At 48.4% G+C, this 26,527-nt stretch overlaps 1 protein-coding gene across 6 annotated transcripts; it reads right to left on the bottom strand.

Moving 5' to 3' along the window:
• Positions 1-1,448: 1,448 nt before the first annotated feature.
• On the bottom strand, positions 1,449-19,758 carry ZNF554 (zinc finger protein 554). 6 transcript variants are annotated; one of them, XM_047777592.1, is made up of 6 exons: positions 19,092-19,125; positions 17,412-17,756; positions 12,815-12,885; positions 8,875-9,001; positions 5,657-5,848; positions 2,006-3,441 (listed from the first exon to the last, which is right to left on the bottom strand). In XM_047777592.1, the coding sequence occupies exons 2-6, from the start codon at positions 17,605-17,607 to the stop codon at positions 2,258-2,260; spliced, it is 1,770 nt and encodes a 589-aa protein (XP_047633548.1). In that variant the 5' UTR covers positions 17,608-17,756; positions 19,092-19,125; the 3' UTR covers positions 2,006-2,257. The 6 variants fall into 6 exon arrangements, with proteins under 6 accessions (XP_047633546.1, XP_047633548.1, XP_047633549.1 ...); XM_047777593.1 differs by lacking the exons at positions 17,412-17,756; positions 19,092-19,125 and adding exons at positions 16,571-16,683; positions 17,144-17,170; XM_047777590.1 differs by lacking the exon at positions 17,412-17,756 and having other exon boundaries at positions 1,449-3,441; positions 19,092-19,758.
• Between the last annotated feature and the right edge of the window lie 6,769 nt (positions 19,759-26,527).

Consider the following 26,527-nt stretch of genomic DNA (forward strand, 5'->3'; position numbering starts at 1 on the left):
TGGTACAAATTGGCACAACATTGTAAATCAACTATACTTTAAGAAAAAAAAAACCAACCTAGCTTTTTCCAGTCACTAAATATGTGGTCATTTGTCATAGCAGCAGCAGGAAACTCCTATAGTGAGTGGGTCTGAAGCAGAGAGACAATAGCTTAGTAAGTGGTATACATAACTCCTATTCTCAACTTCTTTCACAAGGAAAATTTGAACTTGCCATGTGCTCCTTCAACACAGCTCTGCTCCCACTCAGTACATCTCGGAGTGACCTGATGATGCTCATAGAACATCTTTGCATCTTTGTGTTTGAAATATAGCACTTTTTTTGAACAGATGATGTTCTGACTAGAAATTGTGTTGCAGGAGTTCCCTGGTGGCTCACTGGGTTAACAATCCAGCATTGTTACTGCTGAGTCTCAGGTTGCTGCTGTGGTGCAGGTTTTTGTTTTTGCCTTTTTGGCCTCACCCAGGGCAACTGGAAGTTCCCATGCGCCAGGCATTCAACCAGCGCCACAGTTATAACTAGACCCACAGCAGTGAACACGCTGGATCCTTAACCCACTGAGCCAAAAAGGAACTTCCTGTGGCATGGGTTTGATCCCTAGGACTTCCACATACCTCCATCATGGGGAAAAAAAAAAAAAAAAAAAAGGAGGAGGAGGATATTAAACACCCAGAAGTTTAGAGAATCCCTTTTCTTCCTTTTTTTTTTTTTTTTGCCACACCGTGGCATATGGAAGTTCCTGGGCTAGGGGTCCAATCAGAGCTGCCAGCCTATGCCACAGCCACAGCAGCGCCAGTTCCAAGCCATATCTGCAACCTATGCCTCGGCTTGCAGCAATGATGGATCCTTAACCCACTGAGCAAGGCCAGGGATCCAACCCGAGTCCTCATGGATACTAGTCGGGTTCATTACTGCTGAGCCACAGTGGGAACTCCAGTGGTGACTTTCAAGGGACAGTTTGGAAAACACCTTATATCCTTCCTTACAAATGTGGCAGTGGCCTGGTATAGGTTGCTCAAGTTCAAATACAGATCCCCCTACTTTCTGGTTGGCTGAATTTGGGTAAGATACCTTATTTCTGTGTCCCCTTCTGTAAAAACCCCTATCTCCTGGGGTTTGTTGAAAAGGTAAAATGAGGAAACACATACAGAGGCTAGACTGGTGTTGGAATTATAGTAAGCACCCCATAAATGTTGGTAATGATGACACACATCCACACTCTGGCAAGTACATCTCACAGTAGGCTTTTCCCAAGGTCATTTCACCTCTCCACGTCCCAAGACCTACTGCATTATATCCTTACCATCTCAGTGTCCACAGTCCTCCTCAACTAATTGATGAAACTAGAAATCCCTTGGGCTCCTCTGTTTCTTATTGTGAAAATAATCCCAGAAGTACCAAGTGAAATGGCAGCAGGCAGAAAACCACACATAATCAGATGACCCTGTCGAAGAAACTCTGTTCATTTCTCCACATTTCTGGCCTTTTCCCATTTACATATGTGTTTTGACTTCACTAGATATAATTACATAAAATACTTGGCACTCTTTGCTTTTCACTTCCCAGCCAAAGCACCTTCTGTCTTAGCATATGTTCTGCATGGCTATGGTACTGTGACAAGTAGTGTGTGAGACAAGTCAGGACCTAGCTAAGTGACCAACAGGGGCAGAAGGAGTAAGAAAAATATGAAAACTGATTACTGAAACAAAAAGTTGAAACAATACTTTCTTCCTTCCTTCCTTCCTTCCTTTCTTTCTAGGGCCACATCTGCAGCATATGGAAGTTCCCAGGCTAGGGGTGGAATTGGAGCTGCAGCTGCCAGCCTACATCACAGCCACAGCAACATCAAATCTGAGCCACATTCCCTACGTTCACTGCAGCTTGCAGCAATGCCAAATCCTTAACCCACTGAGCAAGGCCAGGGAGCGAACCCACATCCTCATGGATAGTAGCCAGGTTCTTAACCTGCTGAGCCACAGTAGGAACTCCATTTCAACAAAGAAATTACTGTGTTAATTCTCAGCAAAATCCCATTTAATTTACCAATCTTTTCCAAGACGGCAGAGCTCACTGAGTATTGTTCAATGACCATTTCTCCCCATTAAAAGATCCTTTCTCAACTCTTGACCTCAGTTCTTTCCTTCCATAATATGGACTTAGCCTACTTCTTCTCAAGGAGTACATCAGAGGAGCAAAGTCTGAACATACCTGCATGGTAAAGCAATAAGCAGTACTTTGTAAAGCCATATGCAACCACTAACATCCAACAAGATGGCTGCTCTGATAGAAAGCTTTCCCACAATCAATTATTTTATAGGTTTTCTGGCTAGTGTGTGTTTTCTGGTGTGTGATAAGGGAAGAGCTCTGGCTGAAGGCTTTCCCACATTCATTACAGCGATATGGCTTCTCCCCAGTGTGGGTCCTCTCATGCCGAACCAGGGAAGACCTCTGGCTGAAGGCCCTTCCACACTGGTGACACCCATAGGGGTTCTCACCAGTGTGTGTCCGCTCGTGTTGATTAAGAGAAGAACGGTCACTGAAGGCCTTTCTGCATTCATTACACTCATAGGGCTTCTCGCCTGTATGCGTCCTCTTGTGCAAGATCAGATAAGAACTCTGGCAGAAGGATTTCCCACAGTCTTTACACTCATAGGGCTTTTCCCCTGTGTGAATCCTCTGATGTTGGGTAAGAGATGAAATCCTGTTGAAGGCTTTCCCACACTCACTGCACGAATAGGGCTTCTCTCCAGTATGAGTTCTCAGATGTCGAGTGAGGGTTGAGCTGTGGGTAAAGGCTCTCCCACATTCTTGACACTCATATGGTCTCTCTCCTGTGTGAATCCTCTGATGTTCACTCAGGGAGTGCCTCCGGTTGAAGACTTTCCCACACTGATGACATTCATAGGCTTTCTCCACTGTATTAATTCTGCTGTGTATGGTAAGTGTCATCTCCTGATTAAATGATTTCCAACTTTCTGCACAGGCAGATTTCCGCCTTGTTTGAACTCTTCCATGTTGAAAAAGGTGATTATTTTGGCTGAGATCCTTTCCACTTTCATTCCCTTCACAGGGTCTCTGGTCTGCATATCCCATCTGATGACAGTTTAAGAATGGATCAGATGCCAAACTCTCAATAGCTAAGTCACAGTCATGGAAATGTCTCCCTATAGAACCTCTCTGTGATAAAACAGGGTCTGAGCTGAGATTACAGTTTTCCCCAAATTCATGCCAGGCAGTAGCCTTTTCTTGAGTAAATGCCTCTATCTGGAGGTACCCCATTTGTCTTAAAAGCCCCTGGGGCTCTTCATGCTTCTCCTCAAGTTGAGCATCTCCCCAGTCCTCTCTGGGGAGCTTTATAATATTCACAGTACCAGGTGGTTCTTCCCCAAAAACATCCTTCCTGTAAATTGACTCTTGGCTTTTCAGTCTAGTCTTCCAATCTGAAAGAAATTGAGGGTGAGGGAGACAAAGAGATTTCTACCTTAAGAACAATGGGACAAAAGTATTTCCAACATATACAAGGCATGTGTGGATTCATGTTCAAACATAAACTTTGTTAAGCCATAAAAAAGAACAAAATAATACCATTTGTACCAACATGGATGCAACTACAGATTCTCATACTAAGTGAAGTAAGTTATAAAGAGAAAGTCAAATACCATATGATGTCACTTATATGTGGAATCTAAAATATGGCACAAATGAACTTGTATACAGAATAGAAACAAACTCACAGACATAGAGAACAGAATTGTTTCTAAGGGGGTTGGGGTTGGGGAGGGATGGAGTATGAGGTTGGGGTTAGCAGTTGCAAGATGCTATACATGGAGGGGATAAACAACTAGGTCCTACTGCATAGCACAGAGAACTATATCCAATGTCCTGTGATAAACCTAATGGAAAAGAATACTTAAAAAGAATGTATATAGGAGTTCCTATCATGGCTCAGGAGGTTAAGAATCCAACTAGTATCCATGAGGATGTGGGTTTGATCCCTGGCCTTGCTCTGTAGGTTAAGGATCCCAAGTTGATTAGGCTGTGGCACAGGCCAGGAGCTGCAGTTCTCATTTGACCTCTAGCCTGGGAATGTCCCTATGCCACAAGTGTGGCCCTAAAAAGGGGGAAAAAAGATAACATATTCTGGAGTTCCCGTCGTGGCGCAGTGGTTAACGAATCCGACTAGGAACCATGAGGTTGCGGGTTCGGTCCCTGCCCTTGCTCAGTGGGTTAACGATCCGGCGTTGCCATGAGCTGTGGTGTAGGTTGCAGACGCGGCTCGGATCCAGCGTTGCTGTGGCTCTGGCATAGGCCGGTGGCTACAGCTCCGATTCAACCCTTAGCCTGGGAACCTCCATATGCCGTGGGAGCGGCCCAAGAAATAGCAACAACAACAACAACAACAAAAAAGACAAAAGACAAAAAGACAAAAAAAAAAGATAACATATTCTGTAATAATCTATACGGGAAAAGAATCTGAAAAAGAACGGATATAAGTATATGTGTGTATGCATATATAACTTAATCACTTTGTAGCACACCTAAAACTAACACAACATTGTAAATCAACTATATACCAATATAAAATAGAAATTAAATTTAAGGGAGTTCCCATTGTGGCACAGGGGAAATGAATCTGACTAGTATCAGGAGGATCTGGGTTTGATCCCTGGCCTTGCTCGGTGGGTCGGGGATCCAGCGTTGCCATGAGCTCTGGTGTAGGTTGCAGACATGACTCGGATATGGCATAGGCATCTGCAGCTCCAATTTGAACCCTAGCTGGGGAAGTTCCATATGCTGGAAAAAAAGAAAGAATATGTGTGTGTGTGTGTGTGTGTGTGTGTGTGTGTGTGTGTGTGCACGTGTGCATGTATAATTTTATAACTGAATCACTTTGCTGAAAAGCAGAAATTATAAATCACCTATACTTCAATTTTAAAAACTTTTAAATAAATGAAGTAATTCAATGACCAAAAAACAAAAAAATCAAAAAAACAGCCTTGGAGAGTTCCTGTCGTGGCTCAGTGGAAACAAATCTGACTAGCATCCAAGAGAACGCAGATTTGATCCCTGAGTGGGTTGGGGATTCAGTAATGCCGTGGGCTGTGGTGTAGGCTGCAGACACGGCTGGGATCTGGTATTGCTGTGACTGTGGTGTAGGCCGGCAGCTATGGCTCTGATTCTGCCCCTGGCCTGAGAGCTTCCATATGCCAAGGGTGCGGCCCTAAAAAGACAACAACGGCAACAAAAAAAAAAGCTTTGAACACAGGGGAAGGCAAGGTGAAGGGAAGATGGATCAGTATGCTGGGGAGGGAATTGTAAATGGAGAAGAAACTGCTCTAGAAAGGAGAAGGAAGAAGAATGGCAGAGAGAAAGAATTACCCAGAAAGCAGAGAGGGAAGAGCTGTTATGGGGGACACACGTAGAAGGGCTTCCGGAAAGAAAGGGGATGTTCTTTCCTCTGTGCTGAAACAGGGGCAGTGGATGCTAGTTCACCAAAGGAGAAGTTGCTGGAGGACAAAGCGAAGGTTATGCGGGAAAGTACAGCCAAGGAGCTCAGCCTCCTACCTAGAAAATTAGGACCTCTGTGGAGGGGTCTTTGACTGAAGTCCCCAGACGCTGCCCCATCCCAACAGCTCATATCTGCCTGGTTCTTACCTGAACAGGAAGCTTGGAGGGTTTCTTTCCCCATGGTCCACATGGCTTCTCCTTGCTCCAAGTGGGAAGACACCACTGGTCGAAAGAGTGAATATGCTGTCCATGGAGAGAGACTGGTGACTTGGGAAGCTTGTGCTGAGGATATTGTGCCATCCTCAATGCCAATCTCAGGACTTGAGTTCCTCAAGGCTTCTGAAAGAAGAGTACACAGGAGGGGTGGCACACTGACCAAGCTAAAGGTTTTATTTTCCTGATTAAAAAAATGTGGGCTGGAGTTCCCGTCGTGGCGCAGTGGTTAACGAATCCGACTAGGAACCATGAGGTTGCGGGTTCGGTCCCTGCCCTTGCTCAGTGGGTTAACGATCCAGCGTTGCCGTGAGCTGTGGTGTAGGTTGCAGACGCGGCTCGGATCCCGCGTTGCTGTGGCTCTGGCGTAGGCTGGTGGCTACAGCTCCGATTGAACCCCTGGCCTGGGAACCTCCATATGCCAAGGGAGCGGCCCAAGAAATAGCAACAACAACAAAAAAAACAAAAGACAAAAAAAAAATGTGGGTTTACCTTACACCAGTCAGAATGGCCATCATCAAATAATCTGAAAAAAGTGCTGGAGAGGGTGTGGAGAACAGGGAACCCTATTACACTCTTGGTGGGAATGTAAATTGGTGCAACCACTATGGAAAACAGTATGGAGATTCCTCAAAAAACTGAAAATAGAATTACCATTTGCCCCAGCAATCCCACTCCTGGGCATCTATCCAAAGAAAACCATGACTCGAAAAGATACATGTACCCCAAGCTTCACTGCCGCACAAAATATAAGAGCCAAGTCATGGAAGCAACCTAAATGTCCATCAACAGAAGAGTACATAAAGAAGATGTGGTACATAAACACAATGGAATATCACTCAGCCATAAAAAGAAAAGAAATAACGGCATTTGCAGCAATATGGATGGACCCAGAAATTATCATACTAAGTGAAGTTAGTCAGACAGTGAGACACCAGTGTCACATGCTATCACTTATATGTGGAATCTAAAAAAGGGACACACTGAACTCCTTTGCAGAAGAGACTCACAGACTTTGAGAACCTTATGGTTTCCAAAGGAAACAGGTGGGGAGATGGGCTAGGTGTTTGGGGCTTTACTTTGGAAATGCTATAGAACTGGGTTGTGATGATAGCTGTACAACTATAAATGTAATAAAATTCATTGAGTTTTAAAAAATGTGGGTTTACATTTCCCCCAAGAAGAAAGACAAATGGCCAACAGACACATGAAGAGAAACACAACATCATTAGTCATTAAGGAGATGCAAATCAAAACCACAGTGAATACCACTTCATATATTAAAATGACTATGGTTTAAAAAAAATGGAAAAGGAGTTCCCAGTGTGACACAGTGAGTTAAGGATCTGGTGTTGCTGCAACTGTGACTTAGGCTGCAGCTGCAGCTTGGACTTGATTCCTGACCCAAGAACTTCCATATGCCCTGGGTGCATATGGATGGAGAAAGAGAGAAAGAGAAAGGAAGGAAGGAAGGAAGGAAGGAAGGAAGGAAGGAAGGAAGGAAGGAAGGAAGGAAGGAAGGAAGGAAGGAAGGAAAAATTGTTAAAAGAAAAACCAGGAGTTCCCTTGTGGTGAAGCAGGTTAAGGATCCGTCATTGTCACTACTGTACTGTGGGGTCAACCTCTGTTCCAGGAATTTCTGCATGCTGCAAGAATGGACAAAACAAACAAACACAAGATAAGTATCAGAGAGGATGTGGAGAAATTGGAACCCTTGTACTCTGCTAGTGGGGATGAAAAATGGGGCAGCTGCTGTGGAAAACAGTTTGGCGGTTCCTCAAAAAGCTAAACGTAGAATCACCATATAATCCAGCAATTCTGCTTCTGGTAGAGACACATACAAGCTGAAAGCAAGACTAGAAGAGATACCTGTAGAATGATATTCACAGCAGCCAAAAGGTGGAAACAACCCAAGTGTCCATCAATAGATGATGGATAAACGCAACATGGTCCATCCACACACTGGAAGGAGATTCTGACACCTGCTCCAACATGGATGGACCTTGAGGATGTGACGCTCAGTGAGAGAAGCCAGACACAGGACAAAGACTATCTGATTCCACTCCCAGGAGGTCCCTAGAGGAGTCAGATCCACAGAGACAGGAAATAGATGGAAGGGCCAGGATCTGGGGGACAGAATGGGGAGTCAGTGTTTCATAGGGACGGTTTCAATTGGGGAAGATAAGAAAGTTCTGGAGATGGATGATGAGGATGGCTGCAAGGCAATGTGAATGTAATTAATGTCCCTGAATTGTATACTCAAAAATTATTCAAAGGAAAAATTTTATGCTACATATATTTTACCACAATTTTAGATGATTTTTTTCTTTTTATGGTTGCACCCATGGCAAATGGAAGTTTCCCTTCTAGGGGTCAAATTGCGGCTGCAGCTGCGGGCCCAGGCCACAGCCACAGCAATGTGGGATCCCAGCTGCATCTGTGATCTACACCACAGCTTGCAGCAATGCTGGACCCTTAACCCACTGAGCTGGGCCAGGGATGGAGTCTACGTCAGGTTCTCAACCTGCTGAACCACAGCAGGAACTCCTTACCACAATTTAAAATTTTTATTTATTTATTTTTGTTTTTAGGGCCACACCTGCAGCATATGGAGATCCCCAGGCTAGGGGTCAAATAAGAGCTGTAGCTGCCAGCCTATGCCACAGCCATAGCATAGGATCCGAGCACAGGATCTGAGCCGAGTCTGAGACCTACACCACAGCTCAAGGCAATGCCGGATCTTTAACCCACTGAGCGAGGTTAGGGATCGAACCTGCATTCTTATGGATGCTAGTCAGATTAGTTTTCTGCTGAGCCACAGTGGGAACTCCAACAATTTAAAAAATGTTTTAAAAACCCTGGCTCTTCACTTTGGCAGAGAGTATACAAATGTCCTGACTCTGTTCCCAAGAGGAATCAGGGATGTTATCCTCCTAACCTAAGATGCATTTCAGCGGTTACTCTGGCTGCTGTCCACTGAAGGAGTCAGGCCATTCCTTGTGTTGGGAAAACCAGCAGACTAAGCCCCCCAAGGGCAGGAACCACACCCAACTCACTCACCAGTAACCCCCACTTCCCAGCATAGTTCTTACGCATAGTAGATGCTAAATAAACATGACCCGACCAACACGTGAAGGAACGGCTGATCTTACCCACGGAGGCCAGGTTCCCACATATTTCCAGCATCACACCTCTGTAGAGCCTCTTCTGAGCAGGGTCCAGTAGCTCCCACTCCTCCACGGTGAAATACACGGCCACATCCTCCAAGGTTACCACTTCCTAAAATACCATGTCGGTTCTGTTCAAGAAAGGAGCCCCCCCCGCCCCCCGCCTGGCCCACACCATGCCCAGAGGGAGTACAGCTGGACTGGAGCACCCAGAGGTCAGACTCCACAGGTGCGCCTGGTGGCCACCTGTCATTGGCTTACAGCCTGAGGGACAGATGGATGCTGGGGCCTGCTGGAAATGTTTTCCCCACTTCTTACTGAAATGGTGATTCTTTTTTTTTTTTTTTGTAATATGTTGATTTATATTTTTTATTTTTGGCTGCACCTGCAGCATGTGGAAGTTCCCGGTCCAGGGAAGGTATCCGTGCCACAGCAGAGACCCAAGCTGCTGCAGTGACAACACTGGATCCTTAATCCCGCTGCACCACAAAACTCCCTGAACTGGTGATTTTTTTTTTCTTTTTTCTTTTTTCACCATCTCACAGTATATGGAGTTCCGGGCCAGGGATCAGAAGCCGAAGCAGCAACCTACGCCACAGCTGCAGCAATGCAGGATATTTAACCCACTGTACCCAGCCAGGGTTTGAGCCAATCCCATTGAACCACAGCAGGAACTCCTAAACCAGTGATTCTGAAACCATGTACAAGAAACCCTAGGTCCTTGAGTTTTGAAGCAAAAACCTTTTCTTTTAGCCTCCCAAGCCTCCCTTCTGTCTCAAAAGGCTGACTTAAGAGTTAATGATTAGGAAATACTGTTACAGCTAAAAACTAGTTAAAAGTCCCCATTATGTTATATACTGCCCTGGCCACTAACTTATTACTAATGGTTACCTATGGAGGGAGAAGAATGCAGACACCCTAATCCTTATCAACAGCCTGATTTTCAAGCTAAACCTGTAAGACCTCTTGCTCTCCCCTCTCAAGAGAAGACACAGTTTTGAGGTGTTAGCCTGCTTGTGTCCTCCTTTGCCTGGCAAAGCAATAAAGCTGTTCTTTCCACTTCATACAAAACTCTGTCTCCAAGACTTAACTGGTGCTGGTGTACAGAGGCTGGGTTTCGGCTATAATTCTAACTTCTGGAGCTGTGAGCATGCCCTGCCCATTTGAGAATCTCCCCTTTATTCTCTTATTCACAGCTGGGCTGTTCCAGGGTCATGCGATGGCAGGTATATTACTGACCTTTCCTGGACAACCTCACAGCTTGTCCTGAGGGCCAAATAATTAGTTCTCATGTGTTGTGGCCTCTGCTGTGGATAGAGCCAGAGACCTCAGAAGCCACAGGGAGCAATCCATCTGACCATGAGGCCCTCATCCAAAACATGGGGTCCACAGAGACTAGTTCTTGGGCGCCAGAGAGTTGGACTTCCACGTTACAAGGCACAGAGGAGCAGGGAGTGGGGTTTGGTCCCCTGCCCCTGACTTACCTGCTCAGGAAGAGCAGAGTTAGAGAAAAAGGGGTAGACAGCTAGTGGGTGACGAATGTTTGGTGCCTGGAAGGTGGGGGCTGCAGACTGTCCTGAGAAGGAAAAGCTATCTGGAATTTGATAATGGGTTTTTTTTTTTTTCTTTTTAAGGCCACACCTGCTGCATATGCAAGTTCCCAGAGCTGCTGCTGCCTGGCCTAGGCCACAGCCACAGCAATGCTAGATCTGAGCCATGTCTGTGACCTGCACTGCAGCTTGTTGAAACGCTGAATCCTTAACCCACTGGGCGAGGCCAAAGATTGAACCCAAATCCTCTTGGATACTAATCAGGTTCCTAACCCGCTGAGCCACAATGGGAATTTTTTTTTTTTTTTTAGGTGGAATTTGACAATGAAAGATGCAATCCCAGAGAAGTGGATATGCTGGATCCCCTGGCAGGTTTGGGCCATTCTGACTGAAGTGAGATTTAAAAAAAAAAAAAACAAAAAAAAAAGCAAGTGCTGGTGACGCCTTTGGTCTTTTCCCTCTTCTGGGAGAACAGGGCCCAGACAGTTACAAGGAGGAACGTGGAAAGGACCAAACATACTCAACATCCCCCAGGCCCATTCCTCTGAGATGGCGGAAAAAAGCTTAAATGAGTGCCCAGAGCTACTGCAACATTTTAAATAGAGCAGAAAAAGCTGCCTTTTCTCCTGGAGGCTATAGCTGCCACATTCCAGCCCGTTTCTTCCCCAAGGCTTTAACCTTTACCCTGTAACTGCTAACTTGCTGCAAGGTTTTGAGTAAACTTGCAAGGAAATAAAAAGGGAAAAAAAGTTAATGGCTTTGTATTTTATGGCTATTACATGGGATATATAACAAAAAAATCATTATGAAATATTATTGGCTTGTATTTATTAAGTGTATTAGTATATTTATATTACGATATAATCATTATAGTAGGAGTTCCCGTAGTGGCTCAGCAGAAACGAATCTGACTAGCATCCATGAGGACTCAGGTTCGATCCCTGGCCTTGTTCAGTGGGCTAAGGATCTGGCATTGCCCTGGGCTGTGGTGTAGGTTGCAGACGCGGCTCAGATCTGAAGTTGCTGTGGCTGTGACGTAGGCCAGTGGGTACAGCTCTGATTCAGTTCCTAGCCTGGGAACCTCCATATGCCATGGGTGCGGCCCTAAAAAGACAAAAAAAAAAATCATCATTATAGTATTACGGTAAATTTTTATGATATAATAAATTATAGAAATATATTGTTATTATTTCATAATGGAGAAATCATAACAATTGGGGAAAATGGGGAAAAAAGCCTTGGTGGGGCACTTCTCTGCTTTTCGCAAAGCTCCAGACTGAAACCTGGCACACATGGGCTGTTTCAGCCACAGTGACCTAAGAGCAGGTACAGGTTCAGCTACCAGGACTTGGAATCAGGGACCAGAGCAGAATCAAGACACCTGGGCAAGGGATCTAAACAATGAGAATGTCACAGACACTGCCTGGACCATCTGGGTGCTTACAAAGCTCCACAAGAAAGGGCTTGTTCTCCAAAGGGAAATGAAACTGAACTGTGGATTGGCCCTGTTTTTCCAATGTGGAGAATAATGATGCTCAGTGAGAGAAGCCAGACACAGAAGGACAAAGATTGTCTGATTCCACTCACGTGAGGTCCCTAGAGGAGTCGGACCCACAGAGACAGGAAGGAGATGGTGGGGTCAGGGGCTGTGGGAGGGGAGGGGGAGTCAGTGTTTCATAGGGACAGAGTTTCAGTTTGGGAGGATAAGAAAGTTCTGGAGATAATGATGGGGATGTGCTTAATGCCACGGTGTTGTGCACTTAAAAATGGTAGGGATCGGGAGTTCCCGTTGTGGCGCAGTGGTTAACGAATCCGACTAGGAACCATGAGGTTGCGGGTTCAATCCCTGCCCTTGCTCTGTGGGTTAACGATCCGGCGTTGCCGTGAGCTGTGGTGTAGGTTGCAGACGCGGCTCGGATCCCGCGTTGCTGTGGCTCTGGCGTAGGCCAGTGGCTACAGCTCCGATTCGACCCCTGGCCTGGGAACCTCCATATGCCGCGGGAGCGGCCCAAAGAAATAGCAACAACAACAACAACAACAACAACAAAATGGTGGGGATGGCAAATTTTACGTGTATTTCACCACAATTTTTAAATTGTGGCCAAAAAAAAAAAAAAAAAGGATGTTGCCTTGGGGTAGCCCCTCCCTGCTCTACAGAGGAAGTTTTGGGATCTTCATGTTCTCCAGAGGTGCTGGGGGATAGCAGGAAGGAAGAACAGCCCCCCTGCAGGGACCTTGTGCACATCTTATTCCCTGGAGGAGCCCAGTGCCTAGACCCAGACACCCATGGGGAGTCCTCCCTCATTTCTCACACAGCAGGTGTGCTCCCTCCGGAGCACTGGGTGCATTCAGGGGAGGTAGAAGTTCCCACTCACCTGCTGCCAGGGGAGCAGGCAGCCAGAAGCCATCCTCTCCTCTGGGCAGGCAGATTCCTGGGCAGGCAGAGCTGCAGGAGGAGAAAGGCGGGGTGAGGACAAGACCCAGCCTTGTCCCCAGGTCCCAGAACCCCCATAGCACTTGAGGTGACCCCACACACAGGGGACAGTCATGGAAGTCAGGCAGGCCAGGGGTCTTAATGGCTCCATTTTCTAGATGAAGATACTGAAAGTCTTAGTAGCAAACAAGTTTTTGTTTGTTTTGTCTTCTTAGGGCCACACCCACAGCATATGGAGGTTCCCAGGCTAGGGGTTGAATCAGAGCTATAGCTGCCAGCCTACACCACAGCCACAGCAACGCCAGATCCAAGCTGAGTCTGCAACCTACACCAGCAACACCGGATCCTTAACCCACTGAGCGAGGCGAGGGATCGAACCTGTGTCCTCATGGATGCTACTCAAATTCATTTCCACTGAGCCACAATGGGAACTCCAATAGCACACAAGTTTTACTGTGAAGCACTTGGTATTAGTGTCTGGCAGGGGTGAGGTGGGGGGGGCAGGCTGTAATGACCATGCACTTAAAATAAATGGGCTTAAAATAACAGAATTAACTTTCTCCTAGTTCTGGAAGCCAGAAATCCAAGACTGTGGGGTGGCAGGGCCATCCTAAGGCTCCAGGGGAGGGTCCTTCCTGCCTCTTCCAGTTTCTGCGGCTCCTTGACTTGTGGCCCCATCACTCCAGTCTCTGCCTCCCCTTCACACAGCCATCATCTCTCTGTTTCACTCTCTTTTTTTAATTTTTTTTTTTTTTTAGGGCCAAACTCGTGGCACATGGAAGTTCCCAGGCTACGGGTCAAATCGTAGCTGTAGCTGCCAGCCTACACCACAGCCACAGCAACGCCGGATGGGAGCCTCATCTGCAGCCTATACAGCAATGCCGAATCCTTAACCCACTGAGTGAGGCCAGGAAACAAACCCACATCCTCATGGATACTAGTCGAGTTTCCTAACCCGCTCAGCCACAACGGGAACTTCTCTGTCTCTGTCTCTTTTTTTTGGCTACTCCCGAAGTGTACAGAAGTTCCCAGGCCAGGGGTTGAACCCGAGCCATGGCAATGACAATGCCGGATCCCTAATGGGCTGAGCCACCAGGGACCTCCCTCTCCCTTTTTCTTATATGGACACGCCCCCCCCCCCCACAACGCCTGACACAACTCCAGTATGACCTCATCTTAACTAATCACAACTACAAAGGCTCTATTTCCAAATAAGGTCACATTCAGAGTTTCCAGGTGGACATGAATTTTTGGGGGGAGGACACAGCTCAACCCAGAACGACCTCCCAGGCCCACATCCCTGGAAGGCTCAGTTCAGACCCCTGAGGTGTCCCCGCCCCTGCATCAATCAGATTCACCTCCCCCTTCCCATGGCTGGCTCCCTCTCCCACCCTCCTCTCTTCTCCTCGAGACCTTTCTGCTTCACACTATAGTAGGAAGGACCTAGACAGGCCCGTCCCACCTTAGGAGAAACAGGAGCATGTGGTCCTGAATGCCTGCGGGGAATTCTGAAGTCCCCCCAGACCCAGGGGACTCCCTTCCTTCCAGGAAGGAGCTCAGGCTGGATCCGGGCTGTGCTGATTCCGCAACTCGGGACTCCTGTCCATGACCAAATGTTGTTCAGCCCCTCTGAGCCCTCATCCCAACTTGGCCTTGACCTTTGGGCTCCTGAGAACTTTGTTCATCTCTGCATAACCCAGTTTGCTAAAACCCTGCTCAGTCACTTCAGCGAAAACCTCGCCTTCTGGTTCCATAGTTATAGAGCTGCGACCAAGGGGAAGGCTGGGGAATGGTACCTGGGACTCGGCCCTGAGTTTGCAACTTCTTATGAGTCTATAATCAATCAAAATTTAAAGTTCAAAAAAAATAGTAGCCTCCTCCCAAAAAAGAGTTTCACGGGAAAAGGGATCAGGGGGAAAAATGTCTAAAAAGGGGGTGATAATTTAAAAAAAAAAAAAGGCTGAGAACACTACCCAAAGGGAAGCTGTGGGAACTATGTAGGAAGTCTCTATGCCATCCCAGCAACTCTTCTATAAATGTAAAATGATTGGAGTTCCCGTCGTGGCGCAGCAGAAACAAATCCGACTAGGAACCACAAGGTTGTTGGTTCGATCCCTGGCCTTGCTCAGTGGGTTAAGCATCTGGCATTGCTGTGAGCTGTGGTGTAGGGTGCAGGTGTGGCTCGGATCCCGCGTTGCTGTGGCTCTGGTGTAGGTCGGTGGCTGCAGCTCCGATTCGACCCCCAGCCTGGGAACCTCCATATGCCATGGGTGCGGCCCTGAAAAGACAAAAAGACAAAAAAAAAAGTAAAATGATTTTAAAATAAAAATCTCAGTTAAAGAGGAGACAAGGCTCCAAAGACACTATACAGATGGGTAATAAGCACAGGAAAAGAGGCTCAACATCACTAACCGTCAGAGTTAGTGGGCAAATCAAAACCACAGGGAGATAGCACCTCACCTTCAGAATGGCTAGAACCAAAAAGACAGACAAGGAGTTTCCTGGTGGTGCAGTGAGTCAAGGATCCAGCATTGTCACTGCTGTGGCTCAGGTTACTGCTGAGGCTCAGGTTTAATCCCTGGCCCAGGAACTTCCATATGCAAAGATCACAGCCACAAAAAAAAAAAAGATAATAATGAGTGTTGCCAAGGATGGGGAGAAAATGGAACCCCCATGCAATGCAAGTGGGAATGGAAAATGTTGCAGCCACTGTAAAAAAGTCTGGCAGTTCATCTAGAGTTCCTGTTGGGGCTCATCGGGTTAAGAACCTGACATAGTGTCTATGAGGATGCAGGTTCAATCCCTGGCCTCACTCAGTGGGTTAAGGGTCTGGCATTGCCCCCAGCTGCAGCTCTAATTTGACCCCTAGCCAGGGAACTTCAATATGTCATGTGTAGCCCTAAAAAAAAAAGTCTGGGGAGTTCCCTTTGTGGGTCAGCGGTTAACAAACCCGACTAGGAGCCAGAAGGATTTGGGTTCGATCCCTGGCTTTGCCTAGCCGGTTAAGGACCCAGTGTTGCCATGAGCTGTAGTGTAGGTCGCAGACGGCAGCTCGGATCCCGAGTTGCTGTGACTGTGGCGTAGGTCAGCAGCTGTAGCTCCAACTCAGCCTGGGAGCTTCCATATGCTGCAGGTGGGGCCCTAAAAAGAAAAAAAAAAAAAGTCTGGCAGTTCCTCAAATGGTTACAGTTTCCATAAGACTCATTTCTTTTTTTTTTTTTTTTGTCTTTTTGCTATTTCCTTGGGCCGCTCCCGCGGCATATGGAGGTTCCCAGGCTAGGGGTTGAATCGGAGCTGTAGCCACTGGCCTACGCCAGAGCCACAGCAACGGGGGATCCGAGCCGAGTCTGCAACCTACACCACAGCTCACAGCAACGCCGGATCCTTAACCCGCTGAGCAAGGGCAGGGACCGAACCCGCAACCCCATGGTTCCCAGTTGGGTTCGTTAACCACTGCGCCACGACGGGAACTCCAAGACTCAGTTCTACTCCTAGTATCTACCTAAAAAAATTGGGGGAAAAAAAAAAGACACATCCACAAAAAAACCTACACACCCATGTTCACAGCAGCATAACCCACAACAGTGAAAAGGTAGAAACAACCCAAAAGGCCATCAAGTAAAGAATGGATAAACACCACATACCACATCAATATAGTGGGAAATTATTCAACCACGAAAAGGAGAGAAGTACCTACACTCGCTACCACATGGATGGACCTTGAGACCACGATGCTCAGTGAGAGAAGCAGACACAGAAGGACACACGGTGTGGGATTCCATGGATGGGAAATGTCCAGAACAAGTACATCTGCAGGGAGAGAGGGGGTTCCTGGTTGTCAGGAACTGGGGTAGGGGGAGTGACTATAATGGGGACAGGACTTCCTTCTGGGGTGATGGAATGTTCCAGAGTTAGAGAGACATAATGGTTGCACAACTCTGTGAATATACTATAATAAACGATTACATTTCATACTTTCAAAGAATGAATTGTACAGTATATGAATCACATCTCATAATGCTGTCACAAAAGGAATAATAAAATCAAAACAATATTATGCTCATCTATAGATATAATACACATATATACACACATATGTGTAAATATATAGCAAAAGCCAGCAAGGATAGACACCAAGAGCTATCACCTGGAATTATGAAAATACAAAGGAAAACATGAACTGCAGTCAGCTTCTCTTACAGAGTATGAAATAAAATTGAGATAAAACAGTACAAAAAGAGTTCCTGTCATGGCTCAGTGGTTAACAAACCTGACTAGTATCCACGAGGACTCAGGTTCAATCCCTGGCCTTGCTCAGTGGGTTAAGGATCCGGTGTTGCTGTGGGCTGTGGTGTAGGTCGCAGACACAGCTTGGATCCAGCGTTGCTGTGGCTCTGGTGTAGACCAGCAGCTATAGATCGGATTCGACACCTAGCCTGGGAACCTCCACATTCTCAGGGTTCGTCCCTAAAAAGACAAAAGACAAAAACAAACAAAAAAGTACAAAAGTTTAAATATCTAAAAATGATAGCTTTTACCGAGCTCCCGAGGGGAGGGAATCTGATGCAAATTCTTTCCCTGAGAGCTGCCTCTGACTCCCTGTGGTTGGAGCTGTGGGTGCAGACTGCTGAGCCCCGCCATGCCCCACAGTTGAGGGTGCAGATGCCTCTTCAAGACACAGAATACTTTACTTCGAGGAGCACTTCTGGTGATGACTGCCGTGGGCTGATTCATGTCACCCAAACAAGATATGCTCAAGTCCTGACCCCCCAGCAGCTGTGAATGGCGCCTAATTTGCCAACAGGATCTTTGCAGATGTAATTAGTTAAGATGAGGTCATACTGGAGTAGAGAGCATCCTTCATCCCCAATATTACTGGTGTCCTTAAAAGAGACACAAACAGGGAGAGACCATGTGACAACAGAGGCAGATACTGGGATGATGCAATTGCAAGCCAAGGGACACCAAGGGCTGAAAGCTACCACCGGAGGCCTGAGGAGGAAGGAAGGATCCTCCCCTGGAGCCCTCAGAGGGTGCAGGGCACTCTTGACACCTTGATGTCTCTGCTCTCCCGACTTTACTTTACAGTTCAGGGCAATGGGTCCAGGAGCTCTTTCCAGACCAATCATCTCCCACCCCTGGATGGTCATGTGATTCCCTCCCTTGTGGCTGGTGTCAATGACCCCGTCAGGCTCTCATTCACCCAGGCCTGTGGCACCTGGCTCAGAGTCTTCCCTTTCAGTGTTGAGACCACTGAAACTCATCCTTCCTCCATCAGGGAAGGCCCAATGTGGGCTCCCCGGCAGCGAAAAATGAAAGCAACCCCAGGGGGAAGGGACAGGTCCTTGAGCTTGTCGTTGGGACATTGGCAGAATGGTCAGCTGCCTCCTCACTCCTGAGCAGATGCGTGTGGGAGTCAGTGGATATCTTATCACTAGAATCACAATGCTGAGGCGTAAGCCCTGGTCTCTTCCCCTTGGCACCGCCAACACTAGGGCTGGATCATTCTCAGGGGCCGTCCTGGGCGCTGTGGGGTGTGGAGCAGCTTCTCTGGCCCCACCCAAAGCCAGGAGCATCCCCAGTGTGATGTGCCCAGACACGGTCCCCGTGTCCCCAATGGTGGGAGGCAGAACCATCTCAGGTGAGACCCGCCCTGGTTTGTCCAAGCGCCCATATGAGTCTACACTCAGAATTCTGGGCATTCGGTTTACCCCATTTCCCTTTGACTTTCGATCTCTGGGAGCTCCATTCACTTCATAACTGAGTTTGCCCCACGGACCTTTCATCCAGGGGCATTTTCATAGGGTAGGACTTAGACTTTGCATTGACGGGTGCTGGGCGGCCCTGGGCAAGCTGCCCGACCTCTCTAACTCTCCTTTGTCCTCTGAAGAGTGACAGGGGCAGCAAACCCCAAGGGGAACACCCGGGGCCACCCCTCCCTCCCGGGACCCCGCTCCAGACCCCGCCGCCCTATCTACCCGCGCTGCCCCACGGGCCAGGCTCAGGGTTGGCAGGCATCACGGCTGCGCGGCCTGGACCAGAGGTGCTCGAGTGCTGCGACCCCAGGTGCGGTCGCAGGTGACACAGAACCCAGCACCCCGGTTCCGCCAGATCTACCCCGGGTCCCGCCGTGCGGAGGCGCTAACTGCAGATAGTGTAGCTGACCCCTCACCACTCCGCCCACCCGCGGCCCCCTTCGTCGCACCCTGTTAACTCACGCCTCGGCCGCCGCCCCCGGACGCACGCCCAGGACGGCCTCGGCAGTGCACATGCGCACCACGAGGCCGTGAACTGCAAGTCCCATAAGGCTCTGGGTTCCCGGTTCCTCTGAGGGCCGCGAGTTTTGTCTCCGCGCCCTCTATGGGAGGGCAGCGTCTCTGCAGGACTGAGATGCCTCCTGCAGCCCAGCACGTCCTCCAGCCCCAGGCGCATCCGCACGCTTCCTAAACAGATGAGGCGCATGCGCAGCTCGATGTCTGAGCTATTTGACATTGAAACAATAACTATTATTAATCTAACACAGTAACAAATGTGTAAGACATTGTATACTTTTATTAGTAATATTAATGTTATTTACGTTAATGTTCTATTAATAGGACTACTTATTAATATATTATAGGTCAGTAGTTTTTTTGCTGTTGTTGTTGTGGTGGGTTTTTTTTTTTTTTTTTTTTTAGCCCTCCAGCAGCATATGCAATTCCCCGGCCACAGGTCAGATCCAAGCAGCAGTTGCTACCTAAGCCACAGGGGCAGCAACGCTGGATCCTGGGTACAACTGATCTGTAGCTGCCCGGCTACACCACGGGCAGCACCAGGTCCGTGCCACGTCTGCAACCTACACCACAGCTCAGGGCAACGCAGGATCCTTAACCCACTGAGCAAGGCCAGGGACTGAACCCGAGTTCTCATGGATACTAGTTGGGTTCCTTTCCTCTGGGACACAATGGGAACTCCTCTTACTTTTTCTACTCACCAAGAACCCAGGCCGGCAAAAAGCACAAGGTCTACCTGAATTAATATAATGTACCATCTTTTTACGTGTCTACAGAAGTTCAATTAACAATCGAGAAGAAGGGAATTTTATTCCAGCCAAACTGAGCTTTTCAACCTGGATGATAGATACTCACCTCTGAGAACTGCGCCGACAATTAAGTCTAAGGCACATACACGTATGTTTTCAAGACAAAGGATCACACGTCAAAATGACATACTGACATTATACATAAAGCTCACCAAAGATAACACAGCATGGTTCAGGAAAGCACATACAAAGCACCAAGCAGTAAGTCACAATGACCCTTTGCAGAGTTCAGAAAAAAGGTTATTTTAAGAAGGTACATTGCAGAGTTCCCATCGTGGCTCAGTGGTTAACGAATCTCACTAGGAACCATGAGGTTGCGGGTTCGATCCCCAGCCTTGCTCAGTGGGTTAAGGATCCGGCGTTGCCGTGAGCTGTGGTGTGGGTTGCAGACGCGGCTTGGATCCTGAGTTGCTGTGGCTCTGGTGTAGGCTGGCAGCTACAGCTCCGATTAGACCCCTAGCCTGGGAACCTCCATATACCGTGGGAGCAGCCCTAGAAAAGGCAAAAAGACAGACCAAAAAAAAAAAAAAAAGGTACATTGCTAGGCTCAAAGAGAGGGAAAAAGGTTGATTTTTAAGGTTGAGCAGGCACCCCCTCTTTAAGGAGGTCTGATTAATGTGTAATGCAGATGCACACTGCACACTAAAGGGGGTGGGAAGAGGCCCAAATGGGCAGTGAGAATTTTATGTTTAACTTGCCTGCCTTAAAATAGAAATTTTATTTCATCATACTTAATTGTCTTTACTCATTGTCTCCTGGATAAAGAACAAACTTGTGATTCCAAATTTGGGCAGGAGTTCTGGTCGTGGCTGAGCGGAAATGAAGCCAACTAGTATCCCTGACCTCGCTCAGTGGGCTAAGGATCCAGCATTGCCATGAGCTGTAGCATAGGTTGCAGATGCGGCTTGGACCTGGCATTGCCATGGCTGTGGCATAGGCCAGACGCTACAGCTCCAAATGGACCCCTACCTAGCCCAGGAACTTCGATATGGGTGCAGCCATAAAAAGGCCAAAAAATCAAAACAAATTTGGGCAAATGCAATAATTATGCAGAGATTCTAAGTTAATTGAATATATTGAATTTTTAAATCTAAGTTGCTGTGCACTGCTGTATAGCACTGTGAACTGTATCTAGTCACTTATGATGGAGCATGACAATGTGAGAAAAAGGAATGTATGTGTGTGACTGGGTCCCCTGCTGTACAGTAGAAAATTGACAGAACACTGTAAACCAGCTATAATGGAAAAAAATTAAAATCATTTAAAAAAAAGTTGATGGTGCAGATTCAATATAAGAAAACACCTGGGAGTTCCCGTCGTGGCGCAGTGGTTAACGAATCCGACTAGGAACCATGAGGTTGCAGGTTCGATCACTGCCCTTACTCAGTGGGTTAACGATCCAGCGTTGCTGTGAGCTGTGGTGTAGGTTTGCAGATGCGGCTCGCATCCCATGTTGCTGTGGCTCTGGCGTAGGCAGGTGGCTACAGCTCTGATTGGACCCCTAGCCTGAGAACCTCCACATGCCTCAGGAGCGGCCCAAGAAATGGCAAAAAGCCAAAAAGCCAAAAAAAAAAGAAAGAAAACATCTGCCTAAGAAATGTATTATTTTGGTAATGACTGTATCAGTTGTCTTTTCATCCTCTGCCTTTCATTCAGCAGATAAACAGGGGTTCCTCGTAGCTTTTATCAAGCCTCGGCCCCTGATTTCATCTAACCCTTTCTAGAGGCATCATTCTGGGTCAGTTCCTTTAGGTAACTGATAAAATATTCAGTCGTGCTTGATTGTAGTTTGTGGCTACCAGTAAAAGAATGCCCTACTCAAACTCCTCTTTGAAGGAGGAAATTTGTCATCTCCCTTAGGAGAAAAGAGAGAGCTGTGGTCCTGGGGTTAAGCAAGTGCTTATCACATCATCAGTGAAACAGGTTCACTCTATCTTCCATCTAGTGACTTGGTGAGGTTACCAGTGGGGAGCCCGCCAAGAAGGAAGACCTCTTCCACTCTGGGTTGGAGACATGGGCTTTACTGGCACAGTCACGTGATAACACAGAGGAAGCAGGACCCAGGGAGTGACCAAACAGCTTTCTTTCCACGCCCTGGCTAGGTCATGTCCACAGACTGCCTTCAAACTTGAGGCGTCTCACCTTTCATCTTTTGGTCCAGTAACACACTGTCCATTACAGAAAGTGCTAGTGCATCTTGAAATGTGACTACTCCCCACACTGAACTTTGCTGTGAAATATGATAGACACTGGTTTCTAAGGCCTTTAGGAAAGAAAAATAGTATAAAATATTTCATTAATAGTTTTTTTTTTTCCTTTTTTCTTTTTAGGGTGGACCTAAAAATTCCCAGGCTAGGGGTTGAGTCAGAGCTGCAGCTGCCAACCTACACCACAGCCACAGCAATGCTGGATCTGAGCCACATCTGCAACCTACACCACAGCTCAGAGCAACGCCATATCCTTAACCCAGAGTGAGTCCAGGGATTAAACCCACATCCTCACAGATACTAGCCAAGTTCTTAATCTGGTGAGCCACAATGGGAACTCCTCATTAATAGCTTTTTATAGTGATAACACTTTGAAACGATGCTTGTGTTGAATTCAATATAACAGTTACTCTCAACTGCTTCCATCCACTTGGTCACTAGACTTAAAGTGACACACAGCTGATACTGTATTTCTCTGGCACTGGTCCAGGAGATCAAGACATCTGTCCTACGTCTTAGAATAGCTTCCATCCAGGTACCTACTGGATGAGTCTTGAAGGGCAACCTGCAGTGACGCTTTGCCACCTGCTGGGCAAATGCAGTCTGCTTCATTGCTCCATTGATTCTGCACATACCCAGTGACTCCTACTGGCTGACAACAGGCTTGCTGCAGAGGGATGCTGCAATGAACCCAGACGTGGGGTGGGAGGGTCAAAGAAAACAGATGCACAAGTAAATATGTCATAGGCTCAGATGTGATGCATGTGAGAAGGTAAAGAAAATAAAGTGTAATTGTACCCAGCAATATCCTGGAAGAACTTTTGGAGGATTTGACATTTGAGTAGGGGCGTGAAGGAGGGAGGGAGAGTTCCCTTGTAGCTTAGCAGGTTAAAGATCCGGTGTTGTTACTACTGTGACTCTGTTATAGCTGTGGTACAGCTTCCATCCCTGACCCAGGAACCCTCGCATGCCATGGATGCCGAGAAAAAAAAAGATGAGGGGGAGGGGTAGGAAAGAAAGAGATGAGAGCCACAAACACACATATACAAAGGAAAGCAAGTGCAAAAGCCCTGGGGTTTTTCCAAATCCTCTCCCCTTTACTTTCCTGCTGGGGCCAGAGAGCAGCCACATTTGACGGGGTAGAAACTAAAACTGAGAAGGATGGCAGCCCAGGCTACTCATCCCTGCCCTCCCTCCCATCCTGGTCTTGAGCTAATCTGCTTCCCCTGCAACCAGGCTTCCCTCCTCCTGTCTCATGGAAACTGCCCTCACGGCAGCCACTGGAGACATCCCTGTCATTGACGCCCTCACGTACACCCCTCAGCTGAGAGGCACATGTTATCAAATTCCACCAACAGAGTTAGCAGATGCCTAGTGGATGATGCTGCTGGGAAAACAACTGTTTTCCTGATCGGAAAAGAAAAGAAAGACAGGGAGTTCCCATGGTGGCTCTGTGGTTAACAAACCCAACTAGTACTCGGGTTTGATCCCTGGCCTGATCAGTGGGTTAAGGACCCAGCGTCGTGTGTTAGGTGCCAGATGCGGCTTGGATCCTGCATTGATGTGGCATGGGCCGGCAGTTACAGCTGATTCCACCCCTAGCCTGGGAACTTCCATATGCCACAGGTGCAGCCCTAGAAAAAGACAAAAAAAAAGAAAGAAAGAAAGAAAAGACAAACCTGGCACATGCATTCTGCCTCTGTCCTTCCTCCTCTCTGGATTTCGGCTGCAACATCTGAATGTGCAAAACAAACGCTGCCAAGAACTGGGGCCCTGGCAGCCCTGGCCCTGAGTCGGCTGAGATTTGCTATTTGAGGGGAAAATGCTTTCAGTTCTTTGGGGCTTATATTCAGGTGTGGAATTGCTAGGTCAGATGGGAATTCCATGTTTCACTTTGGGAAGAGCCTATCAGTGAGTTCTTTGCCTGTTTTTGAACTTCAGAGACAAGTTAAGCTTATGGCTCATCCCCTTTTGTTCTGGCTTCATTCAATGAACGTCTGTGAGAGTCCTCCCCGCAGGCAGCCCAGCTCTGCATATGGTGTGTCCTGTCCTTGCTGTGGAGTCTTCTATTGTACAAATGGAACAGCATCCTTGGTGGATGTGTCTGAAGCTTCATGAGGTACAAGTCGTTCCACTGGTAAAAGTACTAATTTTAGACCTTCTAATGGATGTATTGTTGTGGTTTTAATCTGCAATTCTCTAGGGTGTCCCCCACCCCACCAGCTGTGCCAGAGCCGAGAATACACAGCCCTCCAGGACATCTGGGGCCCAACTCTGCTCAGATGGGGGTGAGGCAGGGATAAGGGGAGCGGTTGTGCTGGTTCTCATCTGGGAAGGGCCTGGCCATTCTCCCCTTCCCTCAGCCAGGGGACATAGGGCAGGACCTGGCCAAAACTTTTACAAAGTTTTCCTTTCTTGTTCAAGTAGGAGGGGCGGGGGGGGGGCAGTGAGGAGAGCGAGAGCCCCAATTGGCAGGGATCCTGTCAGAACCTGGAAGGGGATGGCAGAACATCTAAGATGTGGCACCTGCCCACACTCAACCCCGGTGACAGCTGCACCGCTGCCCCTTCCCACCTAAGGACCTGAGCCTGGGTCCCTGTGCGGCTGGACAAACAGCAGTTTGGGTGAGGCACTTACTGTGTCCAGGACACTCTGCCCACTCTGGTAACCACACCCGTGCCCACTGCCACTGCCACCTTCCCAGGGCTCTGAGCACAAGTTTCCTGGGGACCCCCTACTTCCAAGTCCTTCAGTGACTAGAGAAGCTGAAACAGGCTGCCAGGAAGCCTGGGTGTCAAATATCTGAGTTCAGCGCGAACCCTGGGGCTCCTGGGAGGGCAGGAGCTAGGCACAGTGAGCAGACAGGCCTTTGGCCCACCTTCCGTCTGGGCTCTGGGACCGGGGAGAGGAGGTTACAGAGGCCTCCCCTCCCAGTCCTGACCTGCCTACGTGGGGGTCCATGGTCTGACTCTCTCAACAGCCCAGCACACGGCTCGGGTGCCAACGCTACATCTGGACTGTACACGGGGGCCAGGTGGCAGCCACCTGGGGGCTCAGTGCAGGGGGAAGGTAAACAACCCAGCCCCCACCCCACTCAGCACACAGCCTCCATCCCTCAGGAGGTACCCTGATGGAAGGCTGGGTATGGTCCTTTTCAAAACCAAGATAATTCAAATGTGACTCTCAGCACAGCCCTCCTGGCCCCAGGGTGCCCACCGCCCACCAGCTCTGGGCCAGAGACCAGCCATGAACATGTGTCCCCCTGCCCTATAGAGAAGGCACAGAAGTGGGCAGAAGATACAGGCCAGGCTACAGCCAAGTAGCCTGGGGCAGGTGAAACAGAGGAGGGTGGGGGAGGCAGAGCTGACCTGTGCCCCCAAGGAGGAGAAGGTCACCCCCTCATTCCACTGCCCACCCCCCCACTCCACTGCCTAGTCCTAGGGCAAAGGACCACAGGCAAGAAGAGGTCAAAGGCCACGGAAGAAAACACAGGACCATCCAGACCAGAGGGAGGGGGGACATCCACCCTCCTGCTCCCCTGAAGGACACTTTCTGAACTCCCACTGCAACCAAACATCACTCATGCCTTTCTGAGTTACCAGGACTAGGAAGGCAGCCCCTCCAGCGGCCCAGACTTCATCACACCACTAACGGCCAGAGGGAGCCAGCCAGCCGTGAGCAGGACAAGCCGTGGAGACAGGGTAGGCCACTACCAGGCTCCCCACAGCGGTGCCCAGTCACACCTGGCTCCTGAAAATCACCACCCCAAAGATCCTGGCTGGGGGGGGTCAGAAGAGGGGTGCGGCCCCAGGGACGCTCACTACGGGCCCAAGAGCAGGCGCATCACTCCTGAACTGGTCCCACACTGCCAGCACAGCGCAGGGAGGCTGTGAGGTGAAAGGTGAGGCTGGCAAGAAACAGACACTTGGTGAGCAATCCCAGCAGGTTGGTGCCACAGTCCCTGCCCACCGGTCACTCCATGGCTCACCTGTCTCCCAGTGACCCGAACTTGTCACCATCCAGAAAGGACCAGCCCAAGAGAGTAGCTTTTTTTTTTTTTTTTGCTTTTTAGGGCCCCACCCGTGGCATGTAGAGCTTCCCAGGCTAGGGGTCTAATCAGAGCTACAGCTGCCAGCCTAGACCACAGCCACAGCAACGCTGGATCCTTAACCCACTGAGCAAGGCCAGAGATTGAACCCGCAACGTCATGGTTCCTAGACGGATTTGTTCCCACTGAGCCACAACGGGAACTCCCAAGAGAGTAACTCAACTACCTGGTGTCCCTGGCCTGAGGGCCAGTCCCTGACCAAGGTCACGGCAGAACCCACACCACCTTGCCGCTCCTCTGAGGTGGAAGGGACAGGGG

This window comes from Phacochoerus africanus, chromosome 4, assembly GCF_016906955.1.
Source record: "Phacochoerus africanus isolate WHEZ1 chromosome 4, ROS_Pafr_v1, whole genome shotgun sequence".
Classification (NCBI taxonomy): Eukaryota; Metazoa; Chordata; class Mammalia; order Artiodactyla; family Suidae; genus Phacochoerus; species Phacochoerus africanus.